The 25,383-nt window shown below is 29.8% G+C and overlaps 3 protein-coding genes across 8 annotated transcripts in view; 1 reads left to right on the top strand and 2 right to left on the bottom strand.

The window, feature by feature from the left end:
- The first annotated feature begins 540 nt into the window (after nucleotides 1-540).
- Nucleotides 541-5,159, top strand: LOC114403734 (probable choline kinase 1). 3 transcript variants are annotated; one of them, XM_028366865.1, is made up of 8 exons: nucleotides 541-660; nucleotides 990-1,419; nucleotides 3,395-3,516; nucleotides 3,599-3,794; nucleotides 4,047-4,164; nucleotides 4,297-4,344; nucleotides 4,462-4,562; nucleotides 4,647-5,159. In XM_028366865.1, exons 2-8 carry the CDS (start codon nucleotides 1,066-1,068, stop codon nucleotides 4,794-4,796), a joined length of 1,089 nt encoding a protein of 362 aa, XP_028222666.1. In that variant the 5' UTR covers nucleotides 541-660; nucleotides 990-1,065; the 3' UTR covers nucleotides 4,797-5,159. The 3 variants fall into 3 exon arrangements, with proteins under 3 accessions (XP_028222666.1, XP_028222668.1, XP_028222667.1); XM_028366867.1 differs by having other exon boundaries at nucleotides 559-660; nucleotides 1,020-1,419; nucleotides 4,647-4,817; XM_028366866.1 differs by lacking the exon at nucleotides 541-660 and adding an exon at nucleotides 681-857 and having other exon boundaries at nucleotides 4,647-4,817.
- A 1,727-nt stretch (nucleotides 5,160-6,886) lies between these two features.
- On the bottom strand, nucleotides 6,887-13,858 carry LOC114402222 (probable aquaporin NIP5-1). Its single transcript, XM_028364716.1, has 4 exons — nucleotides 12,922-13,858; nucleotides 7,589-8,008; nucleotides 7,434-7,495; nucleotides 6,887-7,360 (listed from the first exon to the last, which is right to left on the bottom strand). Exons 1-4 carry the CDS (start codon nucleotides 13,141-13,143, stop codon nucleotides 7,165-7,167), a joined length of 900 nt encoding a protein of 299 aa, XP_028220517.1. The 5' UTR covers nucleotides 13,144-13,858; the 3' UTR covers nucleotides 6,887-7,164.
- An 8,045-nt stretch (nucleotides 13,859-21,903) lies between these two features.
- The window catches only part of LOC114403075 (type IV inositol polyphosphate 5-phosphatase 3-like), a 29,672-nt gene continuing 26,192 nt past the window's right edge, over nucleotides 21,904-25,383 (bottom strand). For all 4 annotated transcript variants that reach the window (XM_028365794.1, XM_028365796.1, XM_028365795.1 and 1 more), the window contains 5 exons: nucleotides 25,048-25,232; nucleotides 24,027-24,135; nucleotides 23,618-23,757; nucleotides 22,603-22,799; nucleotides 21,904-22,410 (listed from right to left, as the gene is read on the bottom strand). In XM_028365794.1, the coding sequence (XP_028221595.1) occupies nucleotides 22,391-22,410; nucleotides 22,603-22,799; nucleotides 23,618-23,757; nucleotides 24,027-24,135; nucleotides 25,048-25,232 (651 nt within the window). In that variant the 3' untranslated portion in view covers nucleotides 21,904-22,390. The remainder of the gene's footprint in view (nucleotides 22,411-22,602; nucleotides 22,800-23,617; nucleotides 23,758-24,026; nucleotides 24,136-25,047; nucleotides 25,233-25,383) is intronic.

The raw sequence follows: 25,383 nt of genomic DNA on the forward strand, positions 1-25,383 counted from the left end.
GTTTTTATGTGATAAGAGTTTTCATTACTATTTTTCTAATTCGATGATAAAATTCTCACTAAAAGTTAATTTAATAAAAAATACGAGTACTTTCCACTATAAATTTAAACTATAATTGTTATAATAGTTAAAAACTTAAAGCCTCATGAAACTATTACTACAATTAATTTTATCAAATGAAATTAAGAAAAAGATGACCGTGACTTTTTAAAATAAATAATGCGTAAAAAATAATAATATGACTTTGTTATTCAAATAAATTGCTATCTTGATATATTGAAATAGTCGTGGGTATAAAGTAAGAATTTTCTTCTTTATTACTATTTCCATCTGTCTATTCTCATTGATTTTGCTTAGCTAATAACTATCTGCAAGTTTGACTTTTAGAATAACAAGAAATCCTTCATTGTAAGCCACCAATATAAAGAGTTTTCTTTTCAAATAAAATTATTAATAATAAAAAATAAAGATCTATGGTCAAACAAACACCAAATATATACGCACTGTAAACGGCCAAGACTTTAGCTAATAGAATTCTCATCTTCTTTTCTCTCCCTCTCTTTTTTTATATATATGCTGTCAGATTTCTCACTTCACAAACAAAGAACATTAGTGTCTGCTTCATATAACCAAACTCTTCACTCTGCTTCTGCTTCTTTGGTCAGTTCCCAATTCTCTACTTTTTCTCGTTTCTCTTCTTACCCTTTAATCATTCTTCACGGATTTTTGATCCCGGACACTTTTCCTCAACTGGGTTCCGAAAAAGTTTCTGTCTTTTTCACGCAATATTCTATTTTCAAACTCTTTTAGCGGCAGCATTTCCCCTGTTTTCTAACTCTGTACTTCTCTGTCACGGGGTAGTTTTTTAATTCACGCAATTCTACTTTTTTTTTTTTGCAATTTTATTATAAAGGGTCATCGGTTGGTGAAGTTTTCTCGCAACTGGGTTCTTAAATCCCGCATCTTTCTCCATGTGTTTGTGCATGCAGGAAAGCACTTAACCAAACTCTCTGTTTCAGCTTCCTCTGTTTTTTGGGTACGAACAGAGTTCCTCTGTTTTTGACGATGGCCATAAAGGCGATTGAACTGTTGAAAGGGTGCGGATCACAAGAAGAAATAATGGAAGTGCTTGCTGCGGTGGCTTCGGATTTGGGGGATGTGATCGATGATGTGAACACCTTGCAGGTGATTCCACTGAATGGTGCAATGACCAATGAGGTTTTTCAGATAAACTGGCCAACCAAAAATGGTGGTGAGATCAGAAAGGTTCTGGTTCGTTTATATGGGGAAGGTGTTGAAGTTTTCTTTGACAGGGAAGAAGAAATTCGAAACTTTGACTGTATTTCAAAGCATGGTCAGGGTCCACGCCTTCTTGGCCGATTCACCTCTGGCAGAGTTGAGGAGTTTATTCATGCCCGAGTATGTTATCTCCTTTGTTTTTTATACTTCTTTTTCTTTACAAAAGCTTACATGATAGTTACATGGAGCAGAAAATTATCCTTGCCGAGGAGGTTATATTATTGGAGTTAAATTTTGATCTAGTTTTTTTTTTGGGTTAATTTTTACATTTTTGCTAATGAATTATTTATAATTGTCCGTCGACTAATTTTTACAGTAAAATGATAAATATAATTTTTGATTTAATTATTGTAAAAATCAATAAACTTATAATATATATGATAATTTGTGACTATATAATAACATAAAAATCTTTTACATTTTTGTTGCATTTACTATTTACTATTTTGCTAAATCTTAATTTAACTATTTTTCTACTGTGTGGACAAGGTAGATAGGCCAAGTGCCAAAAATAAAAAGGTTTTGTTAGAAAATAAAGGATTTATTAAATCTAAATGATAAAATTTACTTATTGCACTAAAAACTTTCTATTTTGACCATGTTAGATAGAAAAGTCAACTGAGATTTAATGCATCATTAGATAAGTTTAGTTTGTTTTTTTGAAAGCAGATAAGTTTGATTTTATTTATTGTTATTGTCATGTTTTTTTTAATGATGTGTCAATGTGCAATTGGATGTGAATGAAAAATAATTTACACTGAGAACAATAACATTAAACTAACAAAATGGTATGCAATGGTGAACAAGTACCGGTAAGGATGAATCAGTCATCTATGTTGTCCGATTTTCAAACTCGGTTAGTGTTAGGCACCGTTGTTGGCTGGTTATCTTTAATAATAAATATTCCCATAGATTTTAATGTTTTTATTTATTCCCAATAAATTTGGTTGCAGTGATTTATTTCAATTCGTGTTTGAGCTTTAGAGAGTATATGCTCAGTTTGAAAGTGAATTAGCTTTTTACTTTATTCTGTAGTCAAAAAGCTTTTCTTTGGACTGATACTTTCTTTTTCGTATTTTATTCCCTTTACTCTTGGAGCAATGGAGGGTTACCAATAACATTACCATTTACCTGTTTAGGAATAATCGATTATTTAATTAATTAAGCAGCATCTTTAAGAAATCAAATTGAATGGTGATGAGTCAATGGGATGGGATCAGGTACTCTTAGGTGCTACTTTCACCATTCTTTATTCCTCCACTCCCTCCTAAATGTTATTTCTCTGTCAGAAATAAAGAAACATGATAAAACAATGATGGGGTAAGGGCATTGGAATTTTTTTATGCATATATGGAAATATCAGACTTGGAAAGTCTTATTTCCTGTCTAATTCACTCATTAAGTGCTAATTAATAAATATGGTACTTGATAATTATGCAATTAAGTAGCTGCTGACATGTTGTTTGTCAACTTTATATTTGGCACTTCAGGGTTGGGTTGAAGAGTTGTAGTAGATGGGTAATTTGTTTGGTCCACCCAACTAGTTGATGGACCTTATGATCTCCTATGCGGGACTCTGAAAGTGAGTACTTAGACAGTGGACACTATTTATGAAATTAAAGACCTTTTATTTAAACCAAGATTTATTAAGTTTTAGGCGGAATAGCTCGAAGTAATGACTTATGTTACTAAAATAGACACTTCTATCCTCTATTTGTCTTCAATTAATCATGGCTATCCACTCAAGATTGTCTATTATGAAGGGGGGGATATGTTGAACAAAATTTAATCTCGAGTCTTGACAACCCAAGAACTAAGTTCCAAAGGTGAATAAAATAATTAAAAATTTATTAGAATAATATATCAGCCAGCAGCATAACTTGGTAGGCCTCACATATCAACTATGCACTATGGTATTCCTTGAGGGCTGAGTTCTTCCACCCAGTGATTTTTATCTGCTGTTGATACGTCACTTTATGCATCCCAATGGATACAAAACAATTGAACAAGTCAAAAGTCAAGATGATGAGTTATACAAGTAGTGTTAATTATGTTCCTAGCATAATGTTTTATTTTTCTGTTTTTTTTTTCCTAGACTCTCTCAGCTGCTGACCTCCGTGACCCTGAAGTATCTGCTTTGATAGCATCTAAGATGAGAGAGTTCCATAATCTTCATATGCCTGGTGCAAAGAAGGTTCAGATTTGGCACAGAATGAGGTAACTATAGTTCAGACCAATCTTAAAATCCTTTATCATTTCTATGCTGAATATTAATTGCTATCCATGTGTTATTTACTAGGAAGTGGCTCGGTCAAGCCAAAAGTCTGTGCTCCCCAAAGGATGAAAAAAATTTTGGCTTGGACAATCTGGATGAGGAAATAAATATCCTGGAGAAGAAGTTATCTGAAGGATATCAAGAGATTGGTTTTTGTCACAATGACTTACAATATGGTAACATAATGATGGATGAAGAGACAAGATTAATCACTATAATTGTAAGTTGTGGTCATATATTCTTTGCCTCTGGTGTTTGTTGTGGCCTTACTTTTTTTCCTTTTAATAGTGCTATTGCAACAATTTGAATGCTAAACCCATGGAAATTTGTACATGATCTTGCTGTGTCAATGTTGGGACCTAGGAGGATAATACCACTTTTATAGGATCTTTTCATCTTTTATCAGTCATATGCTCATATTTTACAGTAAACTTATCTTTTGTTTGTATTTTAATTTCTTTCAATGATACAGGACTATGAATATGCCAGTTATAATCCCATTGCATATGACCTCGCAAATCATTTTTGTGAAATGGTGGCAGATTACCACAGTGACACACCTCATGTTCTTGACTACACGAAGTATCCAGGTAAAGTTCTTGTTTGTAATATTTTTGCTGCCCAAATTACATTTCCACAATGAGTAATAGTATAGTTGCAATTTTACGTTTGTTGAAATCACTCTGAATTGCTGACACACCAAATTGGATATGGTAAACCAGGACTAGAGGAACGTCAAAGATTTATCCGCAACTATCTGAGTTCTGAAGGTTAGTCTACTGTCCTGATGACTCCATGTTATGAGAAGTTGAAATCATGTCATGAAATGCCACGCTTCTGAATCTCATAAATGTCTAAAATTTGTTTTGGCAACTCTCTGTACACAGGCAATAAACCAAGCAATGCTAAAGTGAACCAGTTAGCGAAAGCTGCAGAAAAATACACTCTTGCAAACCATCTATTTTGGGGGTTGTGGGGACTTATTTCGGTAAGATTTATTTACTTATCTATTTATTTATTTCCAATTCCCTGGTGAGGTATACTAATATTGATGTTATGCATGTGCATGCAGAGTTATGTGAACAAAATTGATTTTGACTATAAGGAGTATGCAAGGCAGAGGTTTCAGCAATACTGGATAAGGAAGCCTACTTTATTGGACTCACCAAGCATCGTTTCCCTAGATGAAACTGTGAATGGATTGATGCCATCCTTCACGTGATTTTGCTTCAGATTTCTTATAGCCTTTTTGGAGATGTAGGGTGCGATACCAAACATGCATTTACTGAAGTTTAGTCTTAGTATATATATTAATATATTAATAACACCTGAAGGTATGATATGCAGCATCATATATGTAAACAATATGTAATCACTAACAATGTGTGATGAGTTTTGGAAATTTAAGGATTGTTTACCAGTCCCTCTCTTTTGGGATTGAGTTGGGGGATAAGAGTGAGAATAAGTAGTTTATATTGTTTGCAATATTGATGGGATATGCATATAGCAAATAGATAGATTTGTTCTCGCATTTTACTTACACATTAAATAATGATTGAGGTTGAGATTTGATATTAATCACTCAGAAGTTTTTGTTTTTAACTATTGTAATTAGAGTATTTGACTTTAGAATAAAACTCCAAAATATTTCTATTAGTTTCAATTCTTTAGGTTTACTATAAGTCTAACTACTGTATTATATAATATTTCTCTTAAATATAGCATTCAGTTCCTATAAATGGTTATAATTTAGCTCGACTATTTTTAAATAACATCTATAATTCTTTGGACATTCTTTTTGCTTGTGATTAATATGAATTATTATAACAATTGTTGTTAGCAAATAGGATGACAAAAATATATCTTTACACAGTCACACCGGAAGATTCTTATCAATCTTTCTGATAAGGCAGACATAAAAGACAAAATTTTCTCCTAACTCAAGAATCAATCTAAACTTGTCTCTGATTTATGGATGGACAAAATTGGGTTAAACTCATATCCTTATAAACTAAATATCCTTATAAATTAAAATGAAACTTTTTATACTTGATTTTTCTGTGTAAAAATTATATCTTTATTCCTCCGGATGATATTTTACAAATTTTAATGAAATTTCATGTATGTAATAATAGAAGAAATGTTAAGAACACACTCTTTTGAATATATACTCTTTTATTAGTTGAAATTTATTGAAAATCACAAAATTGAGTAAGTCTCACATTTGATTTAATGACTCTCTTCTAATTCTATAATTTTTAATAAATTTTAACTAATAAAAGATAATGTATTAAAAGAAGTGTGATCCTAACACTACTCTTAATAATATTTATCAAAAAATAAATATAAAATTTTAGCTGCCTTTTGTCACATGAAGATCTCACAGCAAAAGATCCATTCTCCTACAATAATTTGAAGAAGAAAAGCAAGAAAATGATAAGAGTAAATTACACTCGTACTTTCTATATTTTTTTTCAAATTGCGTTTGATATCCCTCCTTTTTTTTTACATCACTTTTACTCTCTTATGTTAACGTCGTTAACTAACGTCAATTGAATTGAAATATGTAAGCAGATGAAATTGTCCTAATATTTTTGTTAAATACTCAATAACAAGTTAACAATTGACATTGTGAATGAACATTTCTTAAGGCAATAACAATTTTCCTTTAATATTTGATTTTTATTTCATTGTTGCTAACACTCGAAGAAGATGCATGTCTTGATCGAGACATTATGTCAAACACCTAATCATCAAAAATAAATATTTCAAAGAAAGAAGTTAAAAACACAAATGCATGAACAAAACACTAAAATTTAAAATAAAAGACCATATTCAATCAATAGGCATTGTTGGGAACACATCCAACAAAAATACAACAACCAAACGACATAATACGCACCAAAGAAATTGAACTAAAAAAGAAGAAGAAGAAGGAAAGGTGTTAACACATGCGTATCAACAAGATGAGTTCACATCCAACAAAAATTTGAGTTCACGACCAATTAGAGAAATAAGAAAAAGAATGAAGAATGTTAAATATTTTTGGGTTGAAAATTGTCATATCTTTTATGGAATAAGATAAAGATATTTTAGACATAAATTTTCATTAAAAGTCATGTGATCAACGTGCGTCTATTTTCTGTTAAATTATTAAATAGTGTTTAAAAGGAAATGAGTCTGAATATATTATGAGCTAAACAATTAAGAAAATGTTTGTAGGGTGCAAAAAAGGAGAGATGTCGAATACAATTAAAAAAAAAAGAAATACAAGTATAATTTTCTCAAAAGATAAAAGAAAGAAGAAGAAAATAATGAGTGTTTCACACAACCATACATATTATTAATTTCAAGGTGCACAAATCATGGCTTTAGTTAGCCATTTTAAGAAAATCTACATCCACAAGGCAAAATTTCCATGATAACACAAACTGAAACACACCATACACACACTTTTCACATATTGGATCATACGGAGTTCCCCCACATTTTATTTAATTAGATTATACATATAAAATCAAATAGGAAACTAGATACATGATGAGTTGAGTTGTGGAGTGGAGGAAGAACAGCGACGTTGCGTTGCCAAACTAGCGACGGAAACTCCTAACTTGTCTCGGCGGTTCGGCCTCGTTGTCACGCAGCTTGACGAGTGTGTAAACACCAGCACCAGCCAGAGCACCCAACGTTGGTGCCACCAAATAGATCCATATATGCTTGTAATTTCCTGCTGCAACAGCTGGACCCAACGTGCGCACCGGATTCATCGAACCACCACTTGTTGGTCTAATCAACATAAGATGTCATTCATTTGTTAATCTTCAACATTCTTAAAATTCATAACAGCTAGCTTTCTTACCCTGATATGAGAATGTTGAGTAGAACTGTAGCTCCGACAGCAATGCCTGCCAATTCACCAACCTGCACAGCATAACACCACCAATTCTATAATATAAACGAAAGCTCAATTTGATGATTATGAATTGCAAGATAGGAAGCAATGGATGAACTCACCGCACGAGTATCAGTGGCCACAGCAGTGACAACAAACAAGAGAATAAAAGTGATGATGAACTCAGTCGCGAAAGCCTGGGCGACGCTGACGGTAGGGACAGTGACCCCACCAGAAAGGAAAGGGTGGTAAACACCTTTGAGAGCATAACAGGCACAGATGGAGGCAGAGACTTGTGCTGCTATGTAGGCTGGGACATGGGCCCAAGGGAAGTGGCGAAAGGCCGCGAAGGCAATGGTGAGGGATGGGTTCAGGTGTGCACCCGAGATGTGGCCAATGGAGAGAATAATGAACATCACTGTTAGCCCTGCACAAGCTGCATTTCCCATTAGAGTCTCTACTCCATTGTACTTGTTGTTCACTATTGGTCCAGCAGTTGCAGCAAATATCAATATGAAAGTCCCCACAAACTCTGCTCCAACCTGTTTGTTCATCATTACACCATTGTTTAGTGCTCAATTCCAAGCTCACAGTCACAGGACATAACTCCTACCATTCAAGTTTGTATTTGTACATATTGAATTCAGGATTTTACTTGTCTAATTTAAAGAGAGATAATCCTCCTTAATTGTGTCAGTGTTGTACTTTTCTAAACAATCTGATTGATTCTTGTACATTGTTTACTTCTAACTTTGCTTTCTCTACATGTGTAATTGATTCATTCACACGGACCATTGGAGTATTCTTCATTCCAAATACAAAAAAAAACACACAAACACATCTGAGTTTATGTAAGAATTGTGCCTATTCGTGTGCAATAATAGAAATGTTGCAAGTTGTAAGATAAAATACTTGTATTTTATACCAAAATATTACTGGAGCTTACCTATTGAATTTATTAAGGGCCTGTTTACTTTGCACTATGAATTAATTCCTACACTTCATTAATTCCAATGTAAATATGTAGTTGAAATTCATATATATATACTATTTATCGGTTGTTATAAGAGGGATAATATGAGAACTTTTTCAAAGGTCAATATCTTAATATACTTTCAACCAAACACACTTCACTACACAGTTTTTATGAGACCCAATATATTAATGTTGAATTGTTGATATGATCACACCTATAATTGACATTAATATGAACACTCATCTCAATTTTATTTAACATACTAAAATCATATATGTTAAAATTAATTCTACTCAACCTTAAAACAAAAAATCAGTTTAATGGTCATGCTTTAATAGTGTAAAATAATTTTACATTGTCATATAAATTATTATTCATATAACTTAATAATTGTCATAAAAGTCATAAATTTATTATACATGAAATATGCTATTGATGTAATATAAAATTATTTTATGGTATCCGTGTATAATAGAAAAATAGTAAATTCTTGTTCCATTTGAGTTTAACGGATAATATGCATGTAATTTTTTTTTATTCTTCATTTGTTACGTAACATCAAACAAACTTGTAGTCATGGGAAACCAAAAAAAATGACAACTTTTTCAGGTCTTGGGAAGCTGAAAAGGGGTGGGGATTGTTGATTTTTCAGATTGTGGGGATGGAACTCCAAACCTAATGGACATGTGCCTTTAGCTTCAATTACAAAGTTACCATCAAGGGACAAACACCCTCGTTCAGGACGTACAAGGGTAAGACTTCCTGTACTCTCACTACTTCTTACACTATTCATTACATTATGAAAAATCCATTTCAAAATGTAATTTGTATTTCAGAACGAATTTTCTATAATATAATGGGAAGTGTAAGAAACAATAGCGGGAGTGCAGGAAGCAGCAGCCCACACAAACAATTCATAAGCTATGGGGCCTATACTAGCCTTGTTGGGGTTTTATTTAACTTCTGAAATAAACTCTCAAATTCTTATTTTTACTCAATTCTTTTTTATAAATTAATTCGACTAAATTTTTTATATTCAAATCTCACTAACCAAACATCAAATTTTACCAAAAATAAAATAAAATTCAAAATTTACATTTTCAAATTTTATCAAGTTAACACTAAATTTATTAGTTATATTTTTTTCTTAAGTTTTTTTTTTCTTTCTAAAAAGGCTAAGTATGACTCATATTCATCTATTAAGAAAAAAAGTACATTTTTAAAATAAAAAATTAAAAGAAGAAAAACTTAAGCACTTTTCCAAAAGAGGAAAATATATTTTTTTCTAAACAAAATGAAACGAGAAGTTCGAAGCCTCACTTGTACAGGTATGACCTTGATTATGAATGTGACAATGTTATCCATGGAAATAAAAAAAAATATTTTGACACACCTCTTTTGGGTTGGTTATTTATTTTTGTTTTAGTTTGGATAAATTCCTTAACAATTACTTATAAAAGAAAAATAGAAAAAATTAACAAAATAAAAGAAATTAAATTTTTTTCATAAATTGAAATTAATTTATACATTTCAGCTTTTTTTAAAATTAATTCAATTAAATTTCTATAAGTTAATTGTAACTAAAAAGAGGAGTTTGATTTTGTTACCCTGTTTCTAAGTCTGAGATGCCAATGCATAATATTTAATTTTGAAGGTAATGATATAAAAGGATTTTTATTATCTTTGTCTCGAAGTTTTGAAACGCCAGTGCACGATATTTGCCGTAATTATGTATTTTATTTTAACATTACTGTCACTTTAAGATTATTAATAAAGAATAAGAAATACTGTAAAAAATCATGTATAATGTTATATAAAATTATAAGATTATTTAATTATAACATCTTATTTCGTTTAGGTTAAATTACTCATTTGGTCCCTATAATTTTTAATATTCATACCTTTTTAGTTCTTATAGTTTAAAAGTGTTAGTCTCAATCCTTTATATTTTAATTCTCTTTTAGTTCTTCTAATTTTTTTAGTCCTATTTTTATATTTTAATTCTCTTTTAATCTCCATAATTTAAAAGTGATATTTTTAGTTCCTATAATTTATATTTTAATTACTTTTTAGGTCTTAATACAAAAAAATAGTTATAAATTATCAATTATTTTTTTTATTAAAAATTATAAATTAGTTACAAATTATTTGCTAATATTTTATAGTTAATTGTAATTGATAATATTACTAAAAGATAATTAAAATATAAAATATAGGAATTAAAAAGATCACTTTCAAACTATAGGGATTAAAAGGAAATTAAAATATAAATTATAAAAACTAAAAAAATTACTTTCAAACTAAGACTAAAAAAGAATTAAAATATAAACTATAAAGATTAGAAGAAAATTAAAATATAAACTATAAAAAATAAAAAAATTATCGTAAATCTATAGGAAACAAATAAATCATTAAACCATTGTTATTGTTAGAAAAAAGTAACTATTATTTTTAAACTTTATAAATCAATAAATATATACATATTTGGAACAAATTAAACTTGAAAGTAGTAATTATTTCAAGATGTAAAAGAAGTAAAAGTTATAGAAAAATAAAGTATCAATTTCTATAGGCAATAAAACTAAAATGAATTTTGTAACCACTTTTGGTGAAATAAAAGATCTCAACTTCAATAATGATGGTATGCATCAAAGTCAAAGGATAGGAAATTTGAGAACACGATTCAACTTGCCTTTATCAAAAGGTCACAGAAAAAGGACAACATGAGGAAGAAAATAAATGCAAAGTAGTCAACGACCATAAACATCAACTAAGAGAGGAAAGCAATGTTATTAATAGAAGGATTGGAAATCTTGAGTCGATATTTGAATTAACCCATACAAGGGGTAGGTATTAGTCGAAGGCAAACGTGCTTAAGGTGATGCTTGTGTGACATGAAATGAAAAAGAGAACTCAGTTTTTATTTGTCTTTTTCAGGAGAAAAAAAAAATCAAAGGTGAGACATGAAATGAAGAAAGACTAACAGAAGCTTATACCCTGCGTTTGGATTAGCCAAATTGGAAAGGAAAATGAAGAAGAGAAGATAACGGAAAAATAACGTTGGATCTCATCTATATTTCTCTACATCCAAATCCTTGTGAGAAAAATTGTTTCAAAGTTTTTTTTTTTGTTTTGTTTTTCTTAACTGCAATAGATAAATTTATGAAATTTCAAGAAGCCAGAATTATGATTTGGTTTTCTTGAAAATGTAACTCCTAAAACATTTGAATATGTTCTAAATATATTTTGATTGGAATCCTTAATTTTTTTTTATTCTACTTTAGGTAGTCCAAGAAATGAAAGCTTAATTTACACTAAAAAATCTTGATTTTTTTTATCCGCGCAGAAATTATTGATGCGTGTATCTTAATCAGTAGAAATTATTGATTCATGTAGCTTAATTAATACTATAAAGTACTACAGGTGTGCGTATAGCTTAATTAATACTGTATAAATTATTGACGTGTGTAGAAAGATGATGATGCGTACATAATGGGGGACTTGCTAATACTACAGGTTTAGAGGAATACAGAGAGAGATGATAGGTTTGGCTTAAGTCGAATTAATAGGTTTAGACTTTAGAATGATGCCCAATTCAATTTCTAACGTTTCTTTTAATAATTCATTTAACATTTATTTTTAAATGAAGGAACATTGCCAGAAAGACTGGTTGTTGCCCAATTGTATTGGAATAAAAAATGTAATTGACACCAGCCAATATATTCTTAGTTCTTCAAGTTGGGTTGTATCTTGTATGACATGTTCGTTTAAATTGAGTTTTAGCACATTAAGCTAATCTAATGTAATTTAATTCATATTTTAGACTAACGTAAGTTTTTTTTTTTCATCTTCTACAGTTGTTTTCATTGCCTCAAAATCAGTTCATCTCTTCCAATTACAAATGAGATATAGTTAACCCACATTTTACAAATTTAACTATATATATGCATGGTTTTAATGTGTATATTTATATGGGTATAGACGGCTTATTTATTTCTTATTTTGTAAAATTTATATTAAAAAAATTAATCTAACATTATTATATAAAAAGACGGATAAAATACCTCGATATTTGTGAAAAAACTCATTATGATAAAATGTAAATAATATACTACCCACACATCGTTAAAATAAAAAATAATAATATACAAAGTTATTCTCCTACTGTATGACAAGATAAAAAAAGTATTATATATCGAAAGGATAAAAGATAACAAATTACAGTATAATAAAAGCCAAATTCACCGGAACACACACCACACAGCCTGCATGTACGCAATGTGTGTGATTGTGTGAATGTTAACCCCGCCGCGTGAATTTGGTATTTATGGGTAGTAAACTAAAGAGAAAAATAAAATTTATAAAAATGGCAAGATAGGAAAAGAAAAAAATAAGATACGCTACGTAGCTACGTCACCGATTAAAAAGAGTAAGAAAAATGCAAATAAAAGGCGTTGACCGAAATAGAGAGGGGCTTACCTTTTGAGTGAGAGAAACATTGGGAAGTGGAACACCAACTGAGAAATCAGTGAAGCAGATATGGCCCTTGGTCGGCAAACACTTGCACCGTGCCATTGCGAACGAGTCTCGCTCGTGCGACAGTGAGTCAACTCGCAGCGACGTGAATAAGGGTCCTCCCGGAGTATCCGGCGTCGCCGGCACCGACGCCGCCGTCGGCGTCCCTGTCTCCGATTCCGGCATCCTTCTTTTTTTGTTTTGTTTTTCAAACTTCACAAATATAAGATAAAAATAACTAGAAAAGGATAATTGGATAAAGATAGTGAACACACTACATCATTTTCCAAATGTAAGGATTAAAAAATTGTGTTTTTTTGTGTTTTTTTTCCTGGGGAATTTGTAAGGTAGAAAGGGTACAGTTACATGATTGGATGGTTTTTATAAATGTGTTGCTAAGGAAGATTGGAAGGAGAGAGGGGACCCAGGTTTGAAAACTTTGAGGTTAGCTAGAAAGATGAAGATAAAAAAAAGTTTTTTTTTTTTTTTGTGGGGGGGAGTTTATATGGTACTAGAAAGGGAAGAGTTACATAATTGGATGGTTTTTATAAATGTGTTGTTAAGGAAGATCGGAAGGAGAGAGAGGACCCAGGTTTAGAAAGTACTTTGAGGTTAGAAAGATGAAGAAGTATGCAATTGTGGGATTATATAGAGTTTAATGGTGGAAGTAAGTGCTGAGTGGGGTGTGTTGTTGTTGTTAAGGTTGGAATGGAATCGGGGAAAACTTGTGAGAAGGGTTGTGATCCAACATGGAAAAGGGAAAAGCTAGCGTGGGTTGATGAAGGTGGAGGAGGGAGAAGAAGGAAAACAAAAGTGGTGTAGGGAATGGTCGGAAAAATAAAAGAGGGGGTGGTCAACGAGTTAGAGGATTGGAGATGGGAATGGAGGAGAAGTGAGGAGTGGTTAATATATATATGGATTATAATATTTGGAAGGCTATGAATGTGATTATCAAAAGTCGCAAAATTAAAGTCGGCGAGTTGCTTGCATAATGGAAAAAGATTGTTCTCGTTATTCGTAAGTAAATTTGTCTTTCTTTGTTTCTCTTCTTCTTTTTTCTTAATTTATTTTTAAGAAAAAGGTAATTAAATTTAGAAAAAAAAATTGTAGTATTAGATAAGTGCGTCACATGTTATCCAGCGTGTTAAATCAATTTATAAATTTTTTATTTTAATGGTCAATTGATATATATAACTGCATTAAAAACCCAGATAGAGAAATTTGTCATCTAGCATAGTTTTATTGAGCTTCTACATAAGTAACTCCCCATAAAAAATGTAACTGTCTTAATAGCATAATAAAATTAAATTAGACTTGCAAATTTTATTTTTCTGATCAAGAAGGTTTTGTTATAAGAGATAAAATTTATATTGATAATTTCTATATTTCAAAATATTAGTCTCAACCTTCCGAAGATACCATGCTTTAGGCATAAAAAAAATCCTGAAAGTTCAATTATATTTTGCGAGTTTGATATCTTAGATTTTATAATTTTTAAAATAAATTTAGTAATGATTACATTAAATATTTTTTTTAAAACAAAATCGATTACCCACTTGTGTCAATTTTAGTTGCAACTAGTAGTAAGTACAGAGTTTTTATAATTACGAGAGAAAATAAAAAATATATACAGTAAAATTATAATGTGATAAAGAAATAAAAAATAATATCATAAAATAGTATAAGAAAACATAAATAATACAAGTAGAAATAATATCATAATGGAAAAGTCAAAGGTATTGTATTATTGATTATTTTACTTTATGTAATGATTCTATAATATATGGTTTTTTATATGATACTCCAATAAACATAAGTTATTCATGCGCTAAGTTACATCATATTATATTATATCTTAAATATAATGATGTTGTTTGTTTTCTTTTCCAGCACTTACGTCTTTCTATACTTTTGATTACGAATGTTTTTAATTATATATATATATATATATATATATATATATATATAATTGCATTAAAAACCCAGATAGAGAAATTTGTAATCTATAATAGTTTTATTGAACTTCAACATAACTAACTCCCTATAAAAAATGCAACTGTCTTACTAGCATAATAAAATTAATTCTACTTAATTAGACTTGCAAATTTTATTTTTTTTCTGCATGAAGTTGTAAGAGATAAAATTTATTTTGATAATCTCCATATTTTGAAATATTAGTCTCAACCTTCCGATTATACCTTGCTTTAAGCATAAAAAAAATCCTGAAAGTTCGATTATATTTTGCCAGTTTGATATCTTAGATTTTATAATTTTTAAAATAAATTTAGTAATGATTACATTAAATATTTTTTTAAAACAAAATCGATTACCCACTTGTGACAATTTTACTTGCAACTAGTAGTAAGTACAGAGTTTTTATAATTACGAGAGAATAAAAAATATATATAGTAAAATCATATTGTGATAAAGAAATAAAAAATAATATCATAACATAGTATAAGAAAACATAAATAATACAAGTAGAAATACTATCATAATGGAAAAGTCAAAGGTACTATATTATTGATTATTTTACTTTATGTAATGATTCTATAATATATGGTTTTTTATATGATACTCCAATAAGCATAAGTTATTCTTGCGCTACGTTACATCACACTATATTATATCTTAAACATAATGATGTTGTTTGTTTTCTTTTCCAGCACATATTGGTTACGTCTTTCTATACTTTTGATTACGAATGTTTTTAATTATATATAATTGTAGTTTAGGACAAAGTAAGTTTAGCAAATTTATCCCCAAGATGTCCCAATAAGATTTTGCATTTTAAGAGGAAAATTCAAGGCATCGTGCATAATTCGTATAATAAATTATACAAAGTTAACTATATATAGTGTTGTTAACAAAGTTGCAAGATTATAAGCAAGCTAGAAAAATTACGAAGTTGAAAAAAATTTAAAAATTCAACTTCAAAATGTATGTTATATATTTTCGTTAATAATATTATCTGTTATTAGAGTTGTTGTTTTTTTTTAAAAAAAAATATTTGAAAATGACGGACGACACATTCTGAAGTTATGTTTGCAAGGACGCATGTTACTGTGCCTTAAGTTTTAATGAATGTTTTTATTTGTGTATAGTTGCACACCTAATTGCGTTGAAGATTTCTATCTATAATATAAGAGTTCATGTGGTGTAGTGTGGGCATTCCAATAATCAACTAATGTACTAATTAGTTTTCCACGCTCGTGCGTGATGGCCTACACTGTATATTACCCAAGGGATTGCTAGCTAGGTTGGATGAACTTATTATAAATAGATGATTGGTTATGTTTTATATTTTTAAAAATTGAAATAAATATATAGGTTATTGGTTACTTACACTAATCTGGATAAAAAAAACACACTACAATTTTTGTTCAAACTAGATTCTTCATCTTTTGAGTTGTAAACGATTTTTTTTTTCTATTATCGTGAGTTTCATATCTAAAGAGGAATAAAATATAACTTAACTTCTTCTTGTGTTATTCTATAATTTTATAAACGATGATAATGAATAAGTTGATAATTGTTCATAATGTCCATTAAGGACTATGTGCATGTGTAGAGATAGTCGATTGGCCGGTGTTCATTATTTGTGGGTCTGAACAGTACAGTTTTATTTGGACTAGGAGTAAAATAAAAAATAAACAAAATAAAAATGATAGAAATAGAGAAAAAAATATAGTTACATGAAATGACAATAAAATAGTTATATTTTATTCTTTCCTCGATTTTTTGAAATATTTTACACGTAAGAATTTTATTGACTCGTTTTTTTGATATATTTTAGTTAAAAATATTATGCACATCTAAATTTATAATCTCTTTAATTATTTTTTTGAAAAGATAAATAAAATAATAACACTTCATGTTCTGGACACTAAAATAAAACACTTCAGTTTTTTGAGTTTGTTTATTTATTTTATTATATTTTCTGTTTAATAAAAAAATATGTCGATTTTTTCATTTTTATTTCTTCAAATAACAGTTTTTGCTCTATTTTTTTCCTATCTCTTATGATTCCTCGTCCAGAAAAAGTGTAAAGTAACTTTCTTTGTAGCAGCTCTGTACTTTCGGTTTGGGCTAATGACGCTTGCAATTGCAACATTCGATAGCGGCCTTGCATTTTGAGTAAGCACTCCTCCAAATTCAGATGACCTCTAATTCCTATCGTCAAAGCCGTACGAATTAAAAAAAAAAAATTCCAACCATAAAGTAATCTATATTATCATGCGCAGGAACTTCCAAAATTTATGTCACGTCAGTTACGATTTGTTTTTTTTTTCTTAATTTCCAGTTTAGTTATTGAATTTAAAAACCTCGTCACTATACCAAAGAACAAATAAGAAATACTCTATATTAAAATAAAAGTAATACTTTTCCGAATAATGCGACAAGTAAGAAAGCCATATTTATTCCTCCATAATTTTTTTTAAACAAATTCGAATTCCAAATTAAGAGGTATTAAAAAATCATATACTAATAAAAATATTAATCATTAATATTATTTTTATTTAACATGTATGAAATTATTAATATAATATATATCATCATTTCATATGAATGGTATGATGCATCCTACCAACAATATATATAATATAATAAAAATATTACTTATTAATATTCAAGTTAATAAAGTACATCATATTATAAGTGTAAATTTATAATATACGTTCGTATAGTAATTTAATCTTCTTAAAAAAAATAGTTTAATTTTCGTTAAATCAATGCTATATCAATGAAATAAATCTAACATCTAATCATTAGTTACAACTTTATTTTAATGATGCTAATAAATTAAATACAAGGCTAGTTTAATTAAACCTGAACTTTGCTGCATATTATATATTATATAAGTATAAAATATGTATTGATAATGTTATAGGGGGGGATCAATGATATAAAGTGGGTACATGCAATGTACGACGAGCATATATAGAATGCAATTAAATTAAGAATGAATGGTTATGAAAGATTGGTTGATGGTTCGGTTAGGGCTACAATAGCTGTTGGGAAATGTTGGTTAACTTTAAGTTGATGATTGGAGTAAATACTAAATAGGTGTGGGACTCTGCAACTATAGGCCTCAAATAATAATTAGGGTCATATACAAGTCACCCTTAGCGTCCGCAAGTTGCCACCACGTTCCCATCGTATATATTCCAGTTCTGCATCATTTTATGCTATGCATTCTGCACTCAAAATACATTAATTATTCAAAATTGGGAGCGGAAAGTAGAAAATGCATCATCTTATCTTACTAATTATTCTTCTATTGTTTCTGGAGCTAATTCACGTAGTTAGGGTGATGCTTAAGTAAATATTACTACTGTAACCTTTTTAAGTGGAATTTTCTTATTTGTCTCCTCTCTTCAATTTCAACATTTAGTGATTGAAAATTTTCGTATGGTTAAAATTTTAAGAAAAATTATAAGTGCATAATTTCTAGTAATGATTGCCGGCCTGTTAATAAAATGTCGTGTGTTATTAAAAGGACTATTTTGTAACTTTAAATTTTAATATTTATATATTAGTAAAAGGACATTTTTTTTTTTATAAAATTTCATAAAACTTATTGAATGTAACTTCTTGTTAAATACTACTATTAAATAAATTAACTTCTCCCAAAAACATTGTACGTATTTCCATTTCTGGTCTTCATGCTTGCTAGCTATTTAACCCTCAAGAATGCAAACTCCTTATTATTAGCAATTGAGCCTGGTAACTAATTAGTAAAATTTTCCTCCGTTTCATTTTATACGATGTTTTAGTAAAAAAATAATTATTTCAAATTAATTGTTGTTTTTCAAAATTAATAAAACATTAATTTTTTTTCATAGGGTTGAGTACCCTTAACCAATATTTTATTTCGGTGATCAATACCCTTAACCAATATTAGGAGTATTCTATTCAAGTTAGGTAATTAATTGGAGACATAAAGAATATATTAACAAGTTAATTACATGATTCTTTTAAAATTCAAAATATTAAATACGTTTTTTAATACCTGACAAAATCTTAAATTTCATTTAAAAATGAAATGAATGAAATACATTTATCTTGTTTTATTACTTGCAAGACCTAATAGTATATTTATTAAGTTATTGTATATCATTGTGATTACAATTACCACCTAACCACCATCATTACTCATTCTCTCCATCATCATTACTATTGACATAACTATTATCATCGGTTATAGTTGAATTTGACACCCTTGCCAAATTATTAAGTGATCTGTAATCATCAAATGATGATTCTCACTATAATGTCAATACAACATGTAATCAAGTGTTATTAACTAATAATATATAAATTATTGATTCAACTATCTTAAAAGTCATTTCTAACATCGAATTTTTAGTGATTAACAATGTAAAAATCCTTCACTCTATCAATACAAAATTTCAAAACTTAAAACTAGCAATTTGTCAAACATGTCACAAATTATTTGATTAATTTATTAGTGCTCTTCCACTACATTCAACTTGTTAGTGGTTATTGAACTCAAATACTAAACTAAAAAGCACCACTTTTAGCCTTTTACTTAAAATAACATTAGGTCTTCTAGAGCGCATGTGGAGACATTAAGTTTTGTTCGTCGCATGATTCCAACAAATGAACAAACCCAGAAAGTGTAAGCGAGTTTTGTGGCCAGCTATTTGCCAATTGTTATTCTTTTGATTATTTTCCGGGATTTGCACCAAATACTAGTTGTTCCTTCAGTCATTCTTTATGATTCAAAGTAAGGATGATGCAAACCATAGAATAATTAATGGGTTTTGTATATTCAAATGTATTTAATTTGGCAGTGTAAAGCAACTAAGAATGGTGCTAATTAATAAATCCGAGCTCTATAGCTACATGAAGAAGTGGGGTCTGGGTGACACTTTCATTGGCTACCTCAAGCATATGAGGTGAGAGCTACTTTTGTTGCAGAATTTCTCACAAGTCACAAGCGTTGAAATTGCTTTCCCAAGACAAAGTATGTCTCCACCTAGTAAGTGGGAAACCAATCTTCATACGATTAGGCACTGAAGTGGGACTCCTCCCAATCATGCATGTTTTATGATATTTTTGGTGGTTTGATAAAAATGGCGGGTTAATATTGTGTGAATTGTATTAGGTAGGAGCTGGATGCTGTTAGTTTATTGTTATTATCTGACAGAATGCTCTTTGTATCTTTGGCATGCATATGGTTTGGTCGTTCCTTGTGGACAAACTGTTGCTTGTGTTCAATAAACTTGTTTACTTGTTTTGCATCATAAAAGTAAAAAGTATTGTGTGCATCCAATAAATATCTAACATAAAAATAAGTAAGATATTATTTGATACATAAGTTTATTTTAGTTATTTCTAACTTATTTTATTTTTATAAGTTACCTCAAATAACTTATAAAAATTTGTAAGTTACTTTTTTTTATCCTTCAAACACTTTCAATTCAATGGACCAACTTATAAACTTCTACATATTAACTAGTTTTATCATTGGTTTACACAAATTCAACTAAAGATTCAATAACTAGCCTGAAAAGATCAGTTATTTTATAACATATCTTTATTACGGGGTTGTTGTTAAAATATTTCTTAGTATTTTCATTGAAAATGCATTTTCTTTTTATTTTAAAAATTTGATTTCTCATCTTGTTTTTTATTTTAATATAAATATGAACATTAAACACTCTTTATTTGTTAAATATAATATTAAATTTTATAAATTAACACCGTGCTCGGCATGAGTTATTACATTAAATTAATAAAGATAAAATAAAGATGATTTGAGATGGTTCAGAGAGAAATTGTTTTTAATAATTGTAAGTGTAATGTGTGAAATGCGTATCTAGAGGAGAAAAGAGAAATAACGATTGAAAATAACTACTCCAAGTTATATAGTATAAAAATAGATAGATTTTGGTTAAGAAAGAGTGATAGATAAGTAAATGAGGAACTAGAGCGTAATTATATTTGTTATTGAAGCTTCAAATTAGTATTAATTGAAAATAAAGAAAAAAAAACTGATTTTAGTTTTCAAACATTTTAAAACTAAAAACTAATAATCACACCAAATATGCCTTTTTTTTGTTCCAATAAAAATTCATAATAAGTCTACAAATATTTTTTTTTAAGTCAATAATTCTACAAACATAAGGAATAGAAAAGTGCATAATGAGAAAGGAAAACACATTACGAAATAACATCAATGTATCACTTAAAAATATTAATTTGCTATACGTTGTAGTTTCACAACAATGTCATCGTCATTGGAGTGAATAACACACATTGATTGCACGATTATCGCGGGGCAAACGATTGTAGAAAATGAGCGTTCACGTAGCATAGAGGAACATTATTAATTATTAATTTATTAAAGTATATCAATGGTTCTCATTTGAGTTAATTCACTACTATTTAATAATAGTGACCCATTTTCATTTCACGTTCCCCGTTTTTTTCTCCTATTCTGTTTGGCTCTTTTATCGCTTGAATTTTATAATGAAATCAAAGTATAAAATTCATGGACTAAGCCATACAAGTGAAGTACAATTACGTGACAGAGCAAACTATGTAACACCGACACTTATTAAAAAAGGGAATGAATGAACTTCATTCCGATAAATGATTTGACAGTGACAATTTGAAAATTAGTATAATTAGTTACCGTATCAGATCGAAACTCTTGATAATGATATATTGACATAAGTATTAGAAACATATTGAAATTATTAAAAGAACATAGCAAAAGCCAAAACTGGCCCACAATCTGTAAGTATTATAACTCATGAATATGAAATTATAGTAATCTTTGATAACTATAAAATGATAAAATTATCTCCTATAACTAAAATCAAATCTTTATAGTTAAGAGTCAATGAGAAAACAGAATATGAAAGTTTATATTGTGCACCACCTGAATGCATGTTGCAAATAGTCAAAAGGAACTGCACTCAAATCAAATGCAATTATCTCTCCACAAAACTAATACTGTCACAATACTACAAGACAACAAACTGATGATGAATATTTACAGGATTTTTTTAAAGATAATAAAGAACAAATAAATGTAAAAGCGGGAAAATCCATATTTCAGCATCTTGAGCATAGAGAACCAACCATTGGTCTTAGACATATTTGCCTTCTATTAATTTTTATAAGCATGCTCAAAGCTTCCCACTAAAGACTGTAATTAAGTTTGAACTTAGAACTTTATGCAAACTAATCCAAACCCTCACTGCTAGCCCGATCCTAATGAGTTCGATATACCCAATTTATCGACAAGCTTTACATCTTATTCATCACATACTTTACAAAAATCATACAACTATTTTCTCTAAAAGATTATGTAAAAATAAAATTATAATGAAAATGAAAATTCCAATACGAAGTTGCAATAGCTATCATTGTTGTTCCTTCAAATACAATAAATACTTCAGAGTTCATACAGTGGCCCTGCACCAGAAAATAAAGATTATGGAAATATGTCAGGAGTATTCGATGTTCAATATATTCAAGTTAATAGACATGAAGCCTAGACAAAAAATAGTCATTGCAATCCCATAGTTGACTCAAATTTCAGGCAAGCAAGATATACTTATTTATGTAAAGCAACTTTTCCAGATTATTTGGCTAAATTCCAACTACCTAAAGTTGCCATGACTTCTTCATTTTCAATCTCTGCATCAGTGAAAGTCAGGGCTTTCTGCAGTTTCCTTGGAGAGAACACCTCAACCTCAGCCATGTATGTGGCAGTCACTGGTCTGTGGTCTGAAAACCTGAGTTCAGTCCTTCCATATCTAAGTAATCTCATTCCGGTGCCATATGAAAGAATACGATCGCACCTGAAAGGTAAATGCAAATTCTATAAAGAAAAATCATTTTATATAAAGAAGGATTTTACCAACAATTAAGGAGCATTAAATACACCATATTAAGTAATTTTCTAATTACTATAGTTCTTGTTAATCAATGTTCTAAAGACACGAATAAGAATAAGGTATCTATATCTAAAAAAATTTAAAGTTACGTTAAAATCACAAAGGAGTGCATTGTTACATTCTTCAATAAAAAAATTCTACTTTTGATTCTTTAAACAGTGCCTTAAAGGGTACTAGTTAGCATTTTCTTACTTAAAAAATGTGTTAATGACTTTTGTGTTTTCAATACAATAAATGCTTACATTTCTAATTAAAAAATTCCACTTATGATTCCTTATCCTTAGCATCTTGCCTATTGAAAAGAAAAATGTAGAACATTAGGAATCAAAAGTAGAAAGTTTTTGTTTTTTATTGGAGTGTACTATCTTGTGATTTTCAATGCAACCCCAACGTAATCTTTTATTAAAAAAAATTATTAATTTCTTAACCAGTGTATTAGGATAGCAGAACGCATAAAAAAATGTCATGTACTAGTATCAAAAAGCTCTGGTTCTCACACCATTAAAATTCTTGATATTCTGGGGGTGTGCATTCAAGACATAGAGCAGAATCGCACACACACCAGGGCAGATAAAAATATTAATGCCTGATTTTCCTAAGAAACATTCAGTTTAGAAATATGAGAAAACAATGGTAGTTCACTTAGATGATAGTAAATAAATATATAAACACAGGCTAGCAGATTTTGAGCAGAATCTGAGTTCAAACAATCTCAAGCATACCATGACGGTGTGCGCCTCCCAACCTTTGGGTCCTCTCCATAGTATTTCTCTGAATTAATCTCATACTTATAAGTTGGTGGAAAGTTTAACTTGCCTTCTGACCATCCATCAAATACACCTTTCTCAAGTTCTTTCGTAAGCTGTCATAATAAGATGCCAATAAAGTAAACAGTCAGACTCAGACCTACCTTACTATGTTCTTTTTTTCTATCAATACATATTTTATTTCGCTTCTATCAATACAATTCCTTTCTTTACAAAGAAACAACTAGATCCACCACTTAGATAAACTGAAATCAAATTCTTCAACAACTAGTGTGGATATTTTTTTTTTGGACCATATAAATTTGCTGCAGAGGACCGTTCTTAGGCAGTACACATCAAGTAAGAGTATCTAGACTATTATTACCTGGTCTTTCTCAATCAATTTGGACCATTGCTTTTTTGAGATAAAATCTCTTGTTTTCTCATATGACAAGTTGATACGATAATTCAGATCACCCAACCAAATTATTCTCCTGCAATTAAATTGGAATTGATTAAGTGATTGTAGTTCTTTTAGACAGAACTTGTAAATACAGAATTAAAGCAACCAGCCAACCAGACATAAAAGGAATAAGCATAAGCATCCTGAAAGCAATCCCACTGAAAAGTCAGATAAAATCAACCCAACTATCATATGCCAACCCAGTACCCTGAGTCTAGTGGTTGAGGATTTGAGTAGTTTGCATGAGGTTTAAGGTTCAAACCTCATTGCCACCATTATATACAAACAAAAAATAAAATAAAAATTACCAGATGCCAGATGATTATCGCAACTTTTTAAACTTTCAATCAAATAGAAATCTCTTCACTTAAATACAAAAATAACATCAAAGCAAAGCTGCAAGAATTTAAGTCATGAAGCCAACTGTTTTTTTTTTTTTTTTACAAAATATAAATTATATCCAAAGCATTTGGATGAACCAGGCACTTGCCTAGGCTGTAGACCAGTGCCTTAGAGGATTATTTGCCTTGTCCTTTAGATTAGAAGGCATATTTTTGGCTCCTTACCCTGCCAGCTTTGCCAGTGGATATCACTTCTGTTGTTAGATAATAGCACTATGCTCGACGGTGCTATGTCATTGAAATTGGCTTGTCCTATTTGCACTAACAGATGTATTTGCCCCAATTTTCTATTATAAATATATGCATGAACTTATAATTTTGGTCTAAGTGGACATAACAATGTCAACACCCATGTCCTACTACCTTTAAATTTTGGGGCATGAAGTACTTCAAGGATATAGAAAATTTGCAAAACAACAACAATGATGCTAAATGAAAAAACCAACAAACAGGTAATCAAGTGCACATGGGGGATGCTACAACAGTATCAACCAGGAGTAGAACATTTTAAGTTTATCTAGGTATGTAAAAAATGCACTCACTCATGATCAAGGATCTTTCTAGGAACTCCAATATCAGCAAGAGAATAAAAATGGGTTCGTTGATGTATTTCGCGCACATCAGCATTTCTTTTATGTTCATCTCCTTCCTTTTCACCTGCGGTAAGGTGGGTACATATGAAACAAAAGAGTGTCTGGTATATGGACATGCTGATAGATATTGATCCCTGAAGAAAATTAAGAAGTTCTTCATTATCTCTGATAAGTACAATAACATTGATTAAATGTCAAGATCACCCAATATTACTAAAATTGAAGTCACCTTGAACAAAAAGAAGACCAATATAATCATAATTATGTTAAACGTTAAAATTAATT

The sequence above is a fragment of the Glycine soja genome, chromosome 20 (assembly GCF_004193775.1).
Source record: "Glycine soja cultivar W05 chromosome 20, ASM419377v2, whole genome shotgun sequence".
NCBI classification, from domain to species: Eukaryota; Viridiplantae; Streptophyta; class Magnoliopsida; order Fabales; family Fabaceae; genus Glycine; species Glycine soja.